At 40.7% G+C, this 17807-nt stretch overlaps 1 protein-coding gene across 10 annotated transcripts in view; it reads left to right on the top strand.

The window, feature by feature from the left end:
• AKAP13 (A-kinase anchoring protein 13) overlaps nucleotides 1-17807 on the top strand; it is a 229029-nt gene that overhangs the window by 170543 nt on the left and 40679 nt on the right. For 7 of the 10 annotated variants that reach the window (XM_052807307.1, XM_052807309.1, XM_052807310.1 and 4 more), the window contains 5 exons: nucleotides 3298-3644; nucleotides 6809-6862; nucleotides 10409-10471; nucleotides 12895-13078; nucleotides 14350-14458. In XM_052807307.1, the coding sequence (XP_052663267.1) occupies nucleotides 3298-3644; nucleotides 6809-6862; nucleotides 10409-10471; nucleotides 12895-13078; nucleotides 14350-14458 (757 nt within the window). The remainder of the gene's footprint in view (nucleotides 1-3297; nucleotides 3645-6808; nucleotides 6863-10408; nucleotides 10472-12894; nucleotides 13079-14349; nucleotides 14459-17807) is intronic. The other 3 variants (XM_052807312.1, XM_052807317.1, XM_052807311.1) reach the window with 2 other exon arrangements.

Raw genomic sequence — 17807 nt, forward strand, 5'->3', positions numbered from 1 at the left:
AACCTGGAGCCATAGGCCAATCCAAATAACAACTGACTGCTAGATTATATATCAAGCCAACCAAAGATGTTGACTCCTTTAGTGTAATGGTATGCCAAATAAACTTCAGGATGCCAGGGTTTAATTTTTTTCATCTTTTTTTTTTTTTTTAAATACTCTAACACCTTTAATGTCTTTGTAATGTGCAAGATCAGGGACAGAGTAAGTTTGTGTTTCAGCACTTTGCGTGTTGTCATCATGATAATGATTGAAAGAACATTTTAATTCCACTTATCAAGACCTACAGATGGAGGGATTTAATTGAAGAAGTTATCTTATACCCCCCCCATCCTAGTGATTTCTCTTATCCCTATTCTTGAAGAAGTACATACGTTCTTTCTCAGAAGACTAACTTTTTACGCCTTATCTGATTTTTTGTTACTAGCTTCTTACCAAGTTATGTTTCTGAGAGCAAAGAAAATGCCCATTAGCACATGTCTGTAAAGGCTCTTTTCAGCCACGAGTTTTATGGTCACAGTTAAGGGTTGAATTCATTGAGGTGCAATGCAGCAAGCCTAACTTGAAGAAAATTAATATTTCTTTAGTGTTTCATTTTTTGTGTAGGAAAAGAACACATTAGAGAACCATTTCTATTCTGCAAACAGTGTATTTTCTTACTCAAGTAGGATTAAAGAGCAATGCATATTTACTGACATTTGGCCAGATAGCTAATTTTTTGCAGAGGTGGCTACAATATAGATGTTTCTTAGATGTCAGCCACACTTGGTATTTTGCAGACAGAGTTCTGGTCTTTCATAGTAACTATTTTGCTTTGTTTCCAAAAAAAAAAACAAAACCAAAACCATTTAAATGAAGACAGAATATTTTTAGAGGAATAAGCATGGGCCACAGGTTCAAGGGAATTGTTTGTTGCGTTCTGTAGTCAGTCTGATGCTCAAGGTAAAAGTTAAAATGGACCAAATATATTTCAGATTTTTCAAATATCTCTTTGAACCACTTTACGATAGAAACCCTAAATCTTCCCTGCTAGGGAAGTGGTTTTTGTTCTGCATTTTAAACTGGAGCAGTATTTTCATATGGGAAATAAAAATTCCTCTTTTTACTCTAATTCCTCCCTCTATAATTTGATGTTCTGCACTATTGTTGCTAGATTTGCATCCAAATTTAATGTTTCCAAACTGTCCCATCCTTCCACTGTACAGCTGGTGGGTAGTCCTCTCTCCTCCTGCTGTGCTGCCCTAATGTCTAACAGTATTTTTCTGTGTCTCAGAAAAGCAAAGCAGACTGCTTATTCTACAGAAGGAGTATTATCCACATAATGACTACTTAATTTGTCTGGATTTAAGCAATTCAGTAAGCTCTCATCATGACTCACACAAATATCAGATTATCTTGAATAACACCAAACGTCATCAAAAACTTTACAGGGCATCCATTTCAGTTCTCTCTTGTGTTAACCTACACTTCCTATTTAAGTACGTGTCAAATACAATACTTTACCTTACAGTATAAGTTTACTATTAAAGTATTTACACAAATTCACCATTAATATTTGACATTCCTTACCATGAAATGAATGCTTTTGGAGGGGTATATTTTTAGTGTGGTTTTTGTGTTTAAAAGGTGCCTTGTACTTTGGTGTTGTGCTGTGGATGCTGTCTTTTTTTTCCTCTTTTTTTCTTTGATGGATGGGAGAGGGGAAATAGCTTGACAGCATTTATTTAAACGACCTTAGGAACATTACTGTGTACCTGTTAAACCAAAATAAGAATAAAAAATAGCCAAACTTCAAACAGGGCTTCCCTCTAAATAGTGAAATGTTTGATTAGAATACTTTTTGAACATCTCAGTTTCTTTTTATTCAGTTTAACAAGAAGCCTTTAGCTTATAATGTGTGCCCATCAAAAAAAGCACAGAAAAGCAAAAGTGTCTGGAGCATTTAACACTGCTGGGTTTGAACAAAGTCAGGGTGGTGGGATCCGAGGTGAGGACTGCCTTGGGGTGGCACCACTCCCATTCATCTGGCCCTTTCTGAGAACAGGATTTTATAGCCCGTTGTCTTCCGCCAAATGAGAGCTGACAGCCTGCAGCTCCTTGAGTGCTCAGCTTCTGCTGTGACCCAGGGAGCCTGCTATTTGAAGACAATTAACTGCTGTGGCTTTGCTGAATAGTCTATTATATATGGTCTGACAGATCATTCTGCCTATTATTATTTTAAATGATACAGCGCAGGGCTCTGCAGGAGAATAAATTGAAACTTCCCACGTCAGTCCCTTGGGGCAAACACCATTTCAGACTGAAGGTGATGTCAGAGAGATGCTTGTGTTTTTTTATGCTAGCCACGGGGAACACAGAATATGCGCAGGCTCTTCTCAGGATGTATGGTCAGCATGTGGCCTTTGGCCAAAGAGAACTGGTTTGGCTTCCACTTACTGCTTTTGAAGCAAACTAAACCAAAAAATTGCAGTATGACTTGAGACCTGTAATATAGGGCAGCAGATCCTGTGGAACAGTATTTTTCAATTGCAGTTGGATTTGAAAAATGCTGCAAACCCTGGCATTAACTTTCTGCTTAATGGAAAGTAGTGGGGGACAGGGATTTAAGCTTTTATTTTTTCTGTCTGTCTTCTACAACTGGAATAATTGTCCCTTTTGTGCTGCATGATGCGGTGGAACAGTATGTTGCCCTTGAGCTGTCGTGGCTGAGAGCTACAAACCCATACCAAGTCCCACGGGAGAGGCTGGAGTTTGTCATCAGGAGTCATGATGACCCAGTTCCTCATTAATCGCTCTCCGTAAACCTTTGGTGGTTTTATGGCACTTTGACCGATAACAGGTTTAGCCAGAAATCGAGAGGAGCAGGATTTTCTGTGCAGTATGAAATGTGGAATTGGAGAGAGGAAGGCAGGCAGAGGACCCAAGCTGGGAGCCCAGGGTTATGGCAGTCAGGGACTTGTGGGGTGGAAGAGATTGCTCTGCAAAGCATTTCAACCTCTTTTGAAACCAGAGCAAAAAGTCTCACTTCCGTGATGCTTAATGTGCCTCATGCTATCAGCTAGGAAATTTCTCAGCTCGTGTGAAATATAAAATATTTGCATTTATTTAAAATGTTAAATATATTCACTTCATTGGAAGTGTTCAAGGCCAGGTTGGATGGGGCTTTGAGCAACCTGATCTAGTGAATGATGTCCCTGCCTGTGTTGGGGGGGTTGGAGTAGATGATCTTTAAGGGTCCCTTCCAACCCAAACCAGTCTATGATTCTACTTTAATATATTTTTAATTTTTCTTATCCACAGCAGCCTGAAGAGGAGCAGTCTGCCTGTGATGTTACCAGCTCCAGTTCCTCTGCCGATGACACCATGTCCCTGGAGAGGAACTCATCCTTGGGCAGCGACACATCCCTTCCCTTCCCGCCGATGGTGAACTTTGTCCAGCCCAAGGACAGGCACAGCCTGGATGGTAGCTGCATGAACATGGTGGCCACGGAGGGAGGAGAGAAGGAAGAGGAGCTGGACAGTATCACGGATGTGCCCGCTCATTCCTCCGTCTTACGAAACTCCATGCGGCCACTGTCACCTTTCCGTCGACACAGTTGGGGGCCAGGGAAGAACGCCACCAATGAAGCAGAAATAAATCAGAGGAGGTGAGTAAAGAGCTGCTTTGATTTACTTTGCACCCACTCATGCATATTTATCTAAGCTTTAGGCTCGGCGTGATAAAACAGAAAACTGAGGATGTCACTTCTGATTATTTCTTTTTCACTCAAAGGGGTGAAGACAATCTCCTAGCATATGTTTGTTTGTTTGTTTTAAATTCACTTTCAGGATTAAAGCACTTAATACCTACAATATGCTTGAGCTTTCCAGAGCAAATGGAATTACCTTGGGACAGGTCTTCCATTTGAAGTGTCACCACCCCTTTCTATACAAAGGGCTTTGTTAAAGGAATTATTGGAGTGTTAGAGCTCATTGACCATAAAATAAACATGACCATTGTTGCTCTGATTGTATTAAGAGATAGCACAGGCACCAGGGTTTTAAAAAAAGGTGTGGAGGCTCCTCATAGTGGTTAGATGGGTAGTCCATGTTTCATGGAACTGGTTCCACCTCAGTCTCTCATGGACAGTAAGTCCCACCTAACTCATCACCGATGTCCCCGGTGGTGCCCAGGAAGATTCAAAAGGGAAGTTTTCCCATTTGTTCTTTCAGAAGATACAAGAGGGAGAGGTGTAACAGCCATGTGAGTGTGTAGATGCTGGTGCCAAGTGACTGTGGGGAGAAAAGGTGCTCAGCCCCCCCATCTCGGTGGGGAAAAAGATGAAGTAAAGGAAGATGAACACCAATAAAGTAGTTGGTGTAAGGTTCCCCGCTATGCTCTGCACTGTTTAGTATCTGGGCTGCCAGACACTTGGGGGTCAAACCCTGAGTGTTCTGAAACCAGTGGAGGTTTGACCAGTGTTTTTAATGCATTTTAATGCTTTCAGAGCAGGAGTGGCCAGTTGTTTTAGCAGGGTCAGGGTGCCATATCCTCCCGTCCCTCTGGTGTTGACCTGCAGCTTACAGAGGCTGCAAGCCCAGGCATGCAGCACAGTGCTGCTTTGCAGGCTGCCTGCTGCCATCTTCATGGCCACGGGTCTGCTTTTAAGATGAATGGAGCCATCGCATTGGCTGATGCCGTTAGATTAAAACTGGCCATTCACAACAGGTTCCTGGTAAATTGTTACTGACCCATTTGGATAATCCAGTGAGAGGCAGCAGTCTCCCATCAGAAATGTATGTATCCTTTACACATTAGGAGCTGCGGGTATCACTAAAGCAGTATCATAGATGCTTCGGATTTTAAACCAATGTTGAAAAACATTCAGGACCCTCTAAGTAACATAAGGTGAACGAGTTATTATTGTTGTTGTTTACCACTGCCACCTTTTTTTGGCTTCATTCCTGGTCCCCAGGTAATATTTAAATAAATTAAGTAATACCTATCTTTTTACAGCTACAAAAGAGTCGGCATAAGGTATACATGCAGGTTTATGACAGAATTAGTCCATAAGCTCATAAACTTATCTGGAGAGATTTACTTTTAAGTGTAGGACCTGTTATGTAAGGATTTCTGAGCATAATAAACTGCATAGCTGGCAATTACTGCTAACACTTAACAGGTGGGGTTAAATTCTCCTGCGTCAGACTTTGGAGGCTGTTTCTGATACGGAGAAAATACATTCATTGTAAATGTAAGAAAATTTGAGTTAAAGGAGCAGTAATTATTCTCATATGTTCATAGATAACAGCTGGCGCTTCATAAGGATAGCTGTCACATAGGTTAATTAAAAAAAAAAGCTGAGTTGGTCTCTGCTGCTGATTTGGTTCCTGTTTGTTTTTATGTTTCTGTTACAAAGGAATTCGGATTATTTGGTTTGGGGGGGGGGGTGTTTCTTTGCTCTTTTCGTATGTGGCTGTTGCAATGTTGAGATTCTGGTTGCTTAGTGAGCAAACAACAAATACTGAGGAAGTGAAGCCCAAACAAGTGTCTTTCATACAAATCAGTTAAATTCGGGGTGTTTGCTTATTCACTTATTTCACATGCAGTAGATAGTTTTCCATTTAAAGGGGAAAAGCCCTTATTGTTACTTGACTTTTGCAAACCTTTAAAGTGAAGTAACATGGAGTACAAGCCTTAGATAAGGTTTGTCCTGCTGATGGGCAGGACCTGTGCTGCTCCCACTGCCTGCCACCCCGTTTCTGTGCTCCCTCTCCTTCTCTGGGCACCCGTGGCATTTCTTTGCTACATTGGTGAGCAGGTTGCACTCACTAAATGAGCAGAAAATGGACCAAACAAAGTGTAATTGCCACCAAAACCAACCCAAGGATTAGAACTGGGCTGTGCAGCTGGGAAGAGGAATAAGGTGGCAGGCTGCATGGTCAGCTGAGCTGTAAGAGGTGTCTCCTGCACCCCCAACAAAGGGCTCACAGCCTGGTCCAGGCCCCATCCACACCAAAAATAGTCTTTCCCCTGATGGCAAAGTTAGCTAAGTCAAGCTTAAATAGAGCTGCTGATCAGGACCCAAAGATCCTATGGAAAAAAATAAGTCTTTTGTAGAATTTGGTCTTTTCCAGTGTTACATGTTTTCTGTTTGTAAGAGGGACAAGCATAAAAGTTTGTTCACAGAAAAGATCAAAGAAAATGTAATAATCTTAAATAAAATGTGAAAACATGCTCAGTTCCCCTCCACTTCCCCTCTCTCCTCAAATGCACTTGACAGATAATCCTCATGTCTACATTTTGCTATTAAAAATACAAAGAAAACTAACAAGGCTGCCACAAAAGGATGTTCATCCTTCAGTTAATTCCTGACATTCATAGTGGATTTGAAATGCCTGTCTTTCAACAATGATGCAGTGTTTTTAACATTTGGGTCTGAGGAAAGAAATGCTGGCGTTTTTCACTGATGGATTAAGCACTGCAAAACTGGAGCTGGTGTTAATCATGGTTGCTAACAGCTTGTGTCAAACAGTTTGTCCTTATCTAAACTTTAAACTGACCTGGCTTTGGCAGCAGCTAAGTTGCAATGTGGTCAATACCTGTGAAACCTTCCTTCTGTACGAAAAAAACCCAACCAAAAACCAGATTTATTTGTAAAAGAGAGAGAGGAAAAGAGAGACTTATTACTTCCTTTAGTATTTAATTTTGTGTTTTCCCTGTATGTCCATTCTCTCTGTTTTTCATGTGTTGGGGATATTAATCTTTCAGCTGCCATTTGTTCATTTTTTCCATTCAAGCTGCTGACCACTCTCCATGATTCATTTTCAGTTCAATGCGAGTTCTGGGGGATGGTATAAAGAAGCCTCCCATTCATAGGAGAAGGTACAAAGCCAACTAACGTGACTAACTGTTTTGCGTTTGAATGTCTACTAACTCCATACTGTCATGTTAGTAAACCTGTATTACCTCTCGAAGGGTTGGCATTAGAGCCATGCATCCCGCTTTGCTGCTTTCCCTCTCCAGTCCGACCCCAGGTCAGTTTTTCTGACCCACAGAGCATATGTTCAAGCCATTTTCTCCGGGAAATACATTAATAAATTGGGAGAAATCTCAGGTGTAATTTCGTTGGCCTTTGCCATGTGTAAGATTTGGAGTTGTGTTAAAATAATTGTTTACCTGTGAGCATGTGCGTAATTTGGATTTAAAGCACATCAGAGACTCCTGCCAAGACTTGCAGGAGGGGCACCTGGGGAGCGGATGCATCAAACACAATCTCAGGTTGGAGAATACTCTGCAGATCTGCAGCTGACTGAATTAAATGGCTTTAATTTTTCTCTTTTGCTGTTTTTTTTTATAACCATCTTCCTACAAAATGGAAAATAAGTTGTATTTTTTTCTTTACTTCCATCTGTGTTTTTCTTCTGTATAGTAAACTTTCAGTTCCTCATCCATCATGAAGATATGCATTTTCATTCACGTAACCTTTGCGTTGTCTATTAACATATAAAATAGGACACTGTTTTGACACAGCAGACATGTGGACTGTCCATACTTACACATTTTTAGGCTAAAAAAAGAGAAGTTTAACCTTTCCCCTTCAGTGGTTCAACCTCTTCTCATCTCCCACAGCTGCTACCTCATCTCCTGTGGCAGGTTAACTCAGGATTTCACTTCCCTTGAAATGGATGGGGTTACGTGTGTGTCTAAACAAACTACCACATTACCACATGTGGAAAAAATGTTACCATGATGTTACTACCAAAATAAAAATCACTGTGCCTTACCATGCATCAGCATAAATGAAGCCATATAAGCAGTGCTGTACTGTTCAGGAGAGGGCTCTTAAAAAAGAATTTTTGAAAAATGGCACAAGAAAGAACATGGTTTTTTACTTCTATGAAGCCACTTTATTTGCATCACTCTGTGCTCTGGAGTAAGAAGTGTAGTGCTCATCTTCTCAGCTCATGCAAATGAACATCTTTTTACCAGTTGTCTGTTAAGGCTTCTCTGTAGGAGCTGTGTTAGTATTTATAGTCACAATATTCTGAAACACCGAGCTTACACAAAGAATAAAGAAAATGTCTCAAATAGGCAACCTAAAATACCTAGTCATATCTGAAATGTGTGGTAATTCTTTCATAGGCATTCCCTCTTTTTTTCTTCTTTTTTTCTGGCTTTCCAACCATTTTGGTATCATCCTCTCTAAACCCCAGTTGCAGAGCAACAGCCTGAAACTAATTCCAACAGTTTATGCTCTCCCACAAGGCTGATGTATATAATAGCTCATCCCTCTTCCCCAAGTTGCCTTCTGTAAAGGGGGCTTGCATGCTTTGCATTGATCTTGTTCAGTTTTTATGGTGTTGCCAACAGATTGTGGGTGGCTCCCCAGCAGGATTGTAATTCTGTAAGCCTGCTTTCCACAGCCGTTGCCAAAAAGGTCTTTTTCTTTCTCTGAGACCTTCCACCACTTCCAGGCTTCCTTCTACATATATGTATGGCTCCTTCCCTTCCCTCCACTCTTCTGCTTCCCTTCCCTGCAGTTTTAGCATTTGGGATTGTCACTATAACATGGCAATGGTCAGGAGTAGAGGCATCTTTAAAGTGCACTATCTAGTGTAAGTGTTGCATCATTTCTTTAACGAGGAAAATCCTCTCTTTTTCAGTTGAAAAGTGATTCACACAAGAATTACTGACCACTGCAAACAAGTCAACATAAGCATAGCTCTAAGGCTCCACCAAGCCCAGTAGTCTTGGCGCCACAAGCAGATGGCTGGGGGAAGCAAGGAGAGGCGGAAAGCATGTATGATACCTTCCTTGGGATACTTTCTCAGTGTCCATCTAGTTTCTGCTGGGCAGGTTTTACCGACCTGCTGGGAGGCTGAACCCAAGTCTGAGAGTGCAGACTGAGATGTATGATGGAGATGGGTTTACTGTGGCCAGGACTTGGTTCTTTTGTGATCTCAAGCAAGTATTTAGTCCCTCCATCCATCACAAATACTTATATTTCCCACAGCAGTTTAGTTGGATGTTGATGATGAAGTAATTGAAAATGCTGGCATGTTATGGGAAGGTATGTCTTCATGAAGAATGCTTATGGTAGTGTGCTGAGAGTTACTGGTGAAGCACACCTGGAGCTTTGGGGTGCAAAGCACAGGTACTTTAGTTGTATCCTCACCCAATTAACATCCTTAATAAAACAGGTGGCAATTATCTGAACTCCACCATTGAACACCAACCATCAAACCCTTCCTGAATGTTTCCAGTGTTGCACTGTGTGTGGAAACTATACGAGGACTTGGCATGAGATGATGCGGTCAGTGGCTTTAAACCTTCCTCTGTGCCCTCTGAGGCTTCTGGCACTCACAAATCCTGGCCCAGGGATGCTTAGACTTGTTCTGCCCTTTTTGTAGGCTCCTTGCCTGGAGCAAACTGTGCTCTGGCCATGTCCTCTGCTTGTGTGGATCGCAGGCCAGGGGCTGGGAGCAGGACTTGTGCAGTGCTGCTCTGGCAGATCTGTGCTGATGCAAAATTCCCTTCAGACAATGTATGTTTCCTGGACAGCTTTTCCCAGGATTTAAGGATCCTTTATATGTCATAACTGGCAAGATTGATTTCTTTACGTCTCCAAAACCTGCAACTGGGCCATGAGCTGATAGAAAAAAAATATCAAAAGCAGTATTTAAAATAGCAACCAAAATATTTGCATTCTGTATTTGCCTTTGCATTCTCTATTTGCATTTCTTACACCTTTCATGATGCAACTTGGGACTGTTTTGGGGTATGGGAGCTGAAAGGTTTTCTAGTCAAAGTACTATTTGAAGGACTCTTGATTTAATCACAAGTTAATAGTAAGACAAGCCTGTTTTTTTCTTCCAGCCTCTTTCACTGATTTCCTGTGCAGCATTTAAGAATGTAACTCTTTCCTTATTTTTCCCAAGTGTAGCCTAAGGTTATTCATACTTGTACAGAGGGGACTTAAGCAATTAAATATCTATAAGGGATTCTTTCTCTGATTTGGGGATGAGAGGTACCAGAAAAATACTAATCATTACTAACACAACGGCTGTGTGTGATTACTTATGCAAAATTGGCTTTGGTGTATTTCAGCCTTGTTTTCCCCAAAAACTTCTCTCCCCACAAGGAGCAGGTTCACCAGTACATTGTATACTCGCCGATGGGATCAGTTTGGGGGAAGCATGGGCTGTCCTGCTGCTACCTGTTTGGTGGTAACCTCAGTCACTTGGGGCACTCTGGTGTGTTCTGGCAGACAGAAATTTATAGTAGCTACTGCATTATTTCCAAGTTGGTTGGGTTTTATTGTTTTTTTTTAAGATATGCAAGAGTGAGAGTCTGTTAACATTCCACTGTTCCATAACAACCCAATAATCGCAGCCCTTTTCCTTTCTTTGCCTCTCTTGATATTCCTAGTTTGAGCTGGTGTCCCTCTGGTGTACAGTTCATTGCCATGGGTCCTGACTTTACTTGTAGAAGGTATGGTATAAATAAACATACAGCAGCAAAGGAGCACTGCAAACACCCTGTTGTCAGCTTTTTGTGCATCGCCTTTTCCACTGCTGCTCTGGCTGAAGCGTGCACGTGTTTGTTTGCTTTGTCTGCTTTTTCAGCCGTTAGTCTTTGGAATGGGTCTTCTGAACTGGGGTGCAGGTGAAGGTGGTGGCTGCTTTTCATTGGCCTTGAGCATCAAAGAAGCTGCACTGTTGGTTTGAGCTGCTCTATTCCGTGATGATTTTAAGGCGTGTTTTTTCCACAGCAACGATCATAATGATAATTGTGATGGCCAAAGAATCAAAACCAGAGTTAACGTGATTCAGCGCCACTTTGTTATGGACGGATCTCATAAAGAATTTAAGTTCATACAGACTTGCTCTTTGCAAATTGAAAGATCTAGTTTTTTCTTCAGAGAGACTAACCATGTAAAACTTTATGTGAAAAACCAATCTAATAGCCACAGATGAAAATTTCTCAGGCACTTAAAGCTCGCATCTTCAGTTGAAAGTCCCAGAGTTGAGATTGATGCTTGGAGGTCAGGTCTTTACCTGATACTGCCTGGAAGCCAGTCTCCCAGATTTCATAGCTTTCCTCTGGCAGTTCTTGCTGGTTGTGGGTAGAGCTATTAAACTCTTTTTGTGTTGACTAGATATTTAGAAAGAAGTTAATCTGTCTTTCCTGTTACAGATTTAATTACGTTCAGTCTGTATACCCCGACCAACAAAATACAGACTAATGTCACCCACTGATAACTATTTTATGGGCTAATATTTGCAGTTTTGAGCTGTTTGTGTCACAACAAACTACATGATTTTTTTTCTGTACTATGTAACATCATTGTTATCACCTTGGGATGCAAGCAAAAAAATATTCTTCTGCCCTCAATAATCAGGGTGAAATGGGACTAACTCCTCTCTGCAGGTGTTTTAGAATAAAGTTTATAATGCCTGCTATTGATATACATTGTTGAGTCAAAATCTTCCTAAAGCAGATTAAATTGTAAATGCCTCAGCCAGTCTTCTTTCTCATTAATTACCATGAAAAAAGTCTTAAAAAATTTACTAAATCTTCTTATTCAAGGTTTACAGCAATTTTTTTTTTAAAGATGCATATTTATCAGCTGCTTAATGCTTCTAAAGGAATGAAGAACATTAATCACTACTATGCAAGTCTACCTGAATTTAAAGCTCTTCTGGTTGTTTAAATAATCTGTACAGTCTATAGCGTGTTTTCCCTTTCATTTGTTTGTGTCAGCTTGTTGGCCACTTAGATGTCATGAGTAGCCTCAGGTTGGGATATATATGCGGGGTAGGCCTTGCTTCAAACTAGCAGGACTTTGAGAGCATCAAATCAAACATTAGCCACAGAGTTGTGCTGGTGTACTGGGAGGTGAATCTGTAAAGCTTGCACATTAATCCGAACTGGCATTCCAGTGGGTTTACTGATGCTTGGGCACAAGGAGCAGGAGAGTCAGAAGCAGACTATTAGGGCCAAAATATATCAGATGGAAATAGTCACATGTGAAAGAGGGGGGTTTGTGTAGGTGAGAAGAGAGTGTATTGGCATCTTTCTGTAGAGGTCACTTGTCTATCAGCAGCTGTCTCTACAGAGATTGGCCAAACCTTTTATTACTACCCATACTGCAAGCAAAAGTTTGCTATTTTATTTAGCTTTGAATGATTGTCTGGCTCTGTTGGACAAGACCTAGCTTCCTCACTACATGATAAAATAGGATTGATTGGCTGATGGAGACAACATTTATTGAATTAAAAAAAAAACAGAGAGAAAACGAAAAAAAAGAAACCACCTTTGGCAGAAAGAAGGACATTATCAGTGCCAAAGCTTTGTGCAGTGGCAAGTGCTAAACAGAATCAGGGGATGTGTCTGCAGAGATGAATGTTACAGGCAGCCCAGAGCTGATTTTGTGGCTGCTGGGAGGAGTGTTAGTCCAGGACAGGCAGCACTGTGCTGTACAAGGTAGTTTAATTCGGGTGGCTTTATTCCAATGGAGAGCCAAATAAAAAGCTAGCAAAGAGAATATGTGGAAATATCAAAATCTTTAGAAGGGGTATTTCTAGATTTTCCTGTGCACCACTCAAGAAGAAGGAAAAAAAAAAAAAAAACTAGTAGGAAAGGCTATTGACCAGGAGTTTGGTCGTTCAAGCAACTACTGTGTTTCATTAGAGGCACAAAGGTGCTGCTATTTATTCTGAAGAAAATAGAAACCCCTCCACTTCCATCTGCACTTGGTCATTGAGAAGTGACATGCTGAAGAGTAACATCAGCATTTCCCTGCACAGCTCAGTTAGCGACTGCCTTGTGTTTTAAGCTTGAAGGTGCTATGTGCTGAAAGACACTGGTCTCTGAGAGTTTGTCAGCACCTAACCTCCATGGTTTCTCTTCAGTTACAGCCTAGAAGGCCTTGCTGGAGACTCTGGTGAGAACAAGAAGCCTTCTACAAACTTGGAGGCTTCTTCTCTGAGCTCCAAAGACCTCAGACGGACTCCGCTTGCCAGCAATCAGTGCGGGTCCCTGGTCTTGCTCACTGAAGAACTTGAGCAAGGAGAAATCAGAGACTACGATCACCAGGTAAAGCTGTCCCACTGTTGTTATGTGATGTCTATGTCTAGAAAATGCTACATCAATGTTTTGGAAGTCATTTTCTGAAGTGACAGTCTCACTGTGAAAGCTTCCACCCTATATATATATAATATTAAAATCTTCCATCTTTAACACAGAGGAATTTCCACTGTGTTAAATTTGCTACTTAGTTCTTTGGGGCAACATGGTTGATGGGCGAAGTCTTAGGGTGAGAACAAGAAACTTTCCAGTTTTCTTCCACTGATTGCATGAGTAATCATGGAAAAGTTATTAACTTCTTAGCATGGATATAGTGATACTATCAATCACGGGTGTTGTAAGGCTTCTGCAATTAATGCTTATGCCTCCTTTTGTGGTCCTGAAATATACGCAAGTACCAAGTAGTAATTTATCTGCTAAAGTTTTCAGGTTTATTTTCATATCGTAGGAGGAGAATAAAGATTATTTTTCTTTCATAGGTGTAACCAGAATTAAAAGGCCCATTATTACAAGCAACAGTTAAGCAAAATGTTAATTGCAAATTAAGAAAATTTAGAGTGATCTCTCTACAGCGGAAGTCTATGATAGCTATTAAGGACAGATGGGCCACAATATTATGGGAATCTCTGCTTACTTTTATTGAAGAAGCAATTATAGTCTTAATTAATATAAATATCCTGGATTTTTCTGAGTCTGAAGTTTCAGCCATAGTGTTTTGTGGGTTCATGTCAGGATCATTAGCCAGCCAGTCTGTTTACCTCATAGAGTCACTGCTATACTTCAAGGCAGTAAACGGGTCTTACACGATCTGGCCTGTAGAACTATTATGTCAAGACTCTCAGGTCTTCTCTTGCTTTGAGGAATGGCATTTTTGGGGAACGCACTGCTAAGCATCAGATTTTTTACCATGTTGAACCACAGTCTAGTTATGCTGAGAAGTTGGAAGCACAGCAGTAATTCAGTGGCCATCAGACAGTTAACAATATCTGTATTGTAATATCTTGCAAGAAAACCAAGCAGCCAGAGTCTCTCTGTTGCATAATTAGTTGTCTTACACTTAAAAAACAAACAAAATGTTATATTTCACTTGTGTGACACTGATTAAATTTTTCATGGTCCTTGCATTTCTCACCTCTTACCTTCTACTGGGATCATTTAAATTTTCCACTGTTTGAAAGTGAGAATTTCAGTAAACGTGAACACTGAACTGTGATCTGAAGTTGGGATGGTGCTGTCGTTCTTGACATATTTGCTCAGTGTGGTTCTGTTCTGTTCTGCAGATGCATCAAACGTCACAGCCGCAAGGATTTAATTTCTGTTCTTCCGCTGTTTCATCTCCACTCACCAAATCTATGTCTCTAATGTCAATTAGTAAACCAGTGCTGGACAGTGAGTAACACAGTTTTCCCTTATTCATTCTGTCATCTGTATTATTAAGTATATCTTGCTACCTTTCCAAGGCAATATTTGCTAGTACCTGCTCTTGCTTTCCTATACTATGTGAAATATATGTTTCACTGCTGCACGGGATTGTGGGTGGAAAGGCAGAACTTGTTCAGTTTAGATCCATGTTTTGTTCTTCCTGGTGTAACCCTAGTGTTTCAAGTTCTGTTGGGTTTCTTTTGTTTGTTAGACTACTGGTACAAAAACTATGATTTACCGAGTTTGTTATTTAAAAAAGCAAAAAAGTTTGAATTTTACGTCCTTTCAGAATTTACTCCTTTGATGTCAGGTAAATTCCACTTGAGATCTTAATTTCCTACTTGTAGATTTTTTGAAAATTGATACATGGAAACTTGAGAATCCATGTCTTGGTCTCCTTGTGGGAGTTTGTTGCTATCTATTTTGAGTTAAATGTTTTGGGGCAGTTGGGTGTAATTTATTGCATCTCATTCCAGAAGAAGATAATAAAGATGATTAGGTGAAATTTTTCAGTTTAGCTTAATTGAAGCTATAACAAGCACTTAATTTTGCAACTTCACTGAATTGATTCTTTCAGCTGAAAAAGTCATTCAAAAGGCTGCAGCTGGATGTGCTTAGGAAGGGCCATGTTACATGTTTTCATTTTATTAATTGCCAGCCAGAAACCATATTGACATTTTAGATCACAAATTGTCAATCAGTGATGGTCTCTGATCTTTTCCTCTTTATTAACATGCTGATTCCTTGCAAAGCTGAACAAGGGAAAGGTGCTTTTAAGAAGGGTGTCTTATTCATTTAGGAGGCTTTCTGGAGGAAGCTCACAGAGATTATGCTTCATAGGAGATGTTTTTAAATTCTTTGCCATCGTTCTTCCGTGACTGATAGGCATGTGGCCTAACGGATGTGTCCCCCAGCAACAGTAACCGAAACATGGGCAGATCTGTCCCGTGGAAGGGCCAGCTCCTCTTCTGTGCAGTGGCGCACCCTCTTTCCTCCTTGGGCTGAAGGCCGCCTTTTTTTTTTTTTTTTTTTTTTTTTTAAGCAACCAATTTATTGACATTGCATCCCATTGCTAACTGAGCACCATAACTAACTCAGCTCCCAGAAAATGCACTGTCGGTGGCTGGGAGAGCCTGGCCAGCTGAGGCTCATCTCCTTCTCCCTTGAGACTTTCCTTCAGGTCTACAAGTGGGGGGGTTATGACAGCGGAGCATTTGTGCCTCCATCTTGGAACTGGACAACCTGCTGCCTTTCCACTCTTCTCTTTCTTATGACCCACGTTAAAAATGCCATCGAGGCCTGAGCTGGTGGCGGACAGGTTTGATTTATCCCATCTCCTTCTAGAGTCAGCCTAGCCATGATGGTCTCGTTGAGAGAGAAGGACAAGAGAACATGTAGTAAGCTTTCCAGAGGGGCTGTGGAAGAAATAGCAGGGTTAGTCTTCTGCTTTGAGGCGGATGTCTGTGAGTTTTGGATGCTTAGGTTAAAAATTACTAATGCTTCTGTGGGCTTTATGTTCACAGTAGTTAATTTGTGATACCTGAGAAGGGCCTCATTTTTATAGGAAGGTGGTTTCTGAAAATCGATACATTTGAGGAGGTTGATGTGAGCACCCAAAATGATTACTCACCTTTAAAATTTAGGTCACAGATTCTCTTCCCAATTCTGACACTTTCCTGACTTTGGAAACTTCAGTAAATCACTTCATTCTTCCTCGGTCACTTTGAAAGAGGAATAGTGTTACTTGAGTTGTGACCATAAGTACATGTAAAGCAGCTTAGTGCCTTTTACAAGGTCTCAGTGTATAAACTCCCTTGTATCACCTAGGTTTAATGTTTGTTTTATCGCAGCAGAATATGTCCGAGTTATGCAAGAATAAATCCTTGATTTCATGGAGGTGAATTCTAGGAAAACTTGTAATTCCTCATTCCACTTGCATAATTTTGTGGTACATGTTTGAAAAAAGAATCCCTGATTCCTGCAAATGTGTCTGAATGGGAAGAAAGCAACATGTTCTGCACCAAAGCTTCAAAAACTAAATCTAAATGAATAAGCATATGGAGGGCTTTCTCTTATTTTTCCCGTTTATTGTCATATGTACAGAGGCAGGAGCAATTTCCAAGACTGAGTTTCTAGCCCACACTCCATCTGATGTGTCAGATGTTCCAGGAGCTGCTGTGGCCATTCACAACTGTTAATCCTTCAAGATTTTATAGAGGGAGGTCACAAGAGCTGTTGGCTGGAGTGCTCGGAAGACTGCTTTCAGCTTTGGAATAGCAAATTTCCAGTGTGGAGCATTGTTATAAAGCCAGGAACTGCTATAAATAAAACCACTGAAACGAAAGTTGAATTGAACTGTGCTGGAGGAGGTGGTTCTATTTACAGTAAAGTATTATTGTTCATCTTGACTCTTAGTCTAAATAGGCAGAGACTACAGAAGAAAGCAAGCAGTGTTGCCTAGTCATGTTCTTCAGGTCTGGGACACTAGAACAACTCCTTTGAAAGGCAGTCTAAACAAAATTAATGCATGAATCTTGCTAAGAATTCTTCAGTTTCATTGCCTTTCATTAGGTCCCTCTAGGGTTGTTCTGCTTACATTGGAAAAGCGTGCATATAATTTTAGTTAAATCGCCTCTAGGCAATTGGCATTTATGCCTTATGGTTGAAGGAAAATTTCAGGGGAGTTTGCTTTGCATTGCTTGCATTGCATTGGATATTCCTCGGATAGTATTTTTATATTCTGAATTCAGTTTGGGGTTATGATATCAGCAATACAAAAAATTATTTTTGTAGGTGGCTGAAAGGGCTTGTTTTATTCAAAGAGAGTAATAATTGCTACTTCTTTCTCTTGGAAGTTTAATACTGATAAAGTCTGTAGCCTCTTCCCTTTTGTGCAAGCAAATTGATTTATCTGTGCCATAGAATGACTTAAAAGTGTCTCAATATATGTGCTGAAGATATTTAATGTAGATGCTTAATGTAGGACCCTTAGGTCAGGTCTGTTCCAGGGGCAGAGTTTCCCCAGCCCTCTCCCAGTCATCTCTCCCGAGGACACACTGATGTACCATGTGAGTGATGGGTATCCAGCAACCTGACATGGGTCAGGTCACAGCTCAGAGGTTTCCACCTGTGCTTGTACGATGAGAAGATTTGGGAAATATAGCCCTTGGGCATCTTCATAAGAGGCTGTGTAGCAATTTCAGTTAAGAGTGGCTAGCTGGCTCCTACATCTCTTTTCAGAGAGGATTGTATTTATAAAGAATTATTGCAAAACTGCTGCTATGCAAGAGCTGCTTTTAAAAATAAATTACGGGAG

Source organism: Harpia harpyja, chromosome 14 (assembly GCF_026419915.1).
Source record: "Harpia harpyja isolate bHarHar1 chromosome 14, bHarHar1 primary haplotype, whole genome shotgun sequence".
Classification (NCBI taxonomy): Eukaryota; Metazoa; Chordata; class Aves; order Accipitriformes; family Accipitridae; genus Harpia; species Harpia harpyja.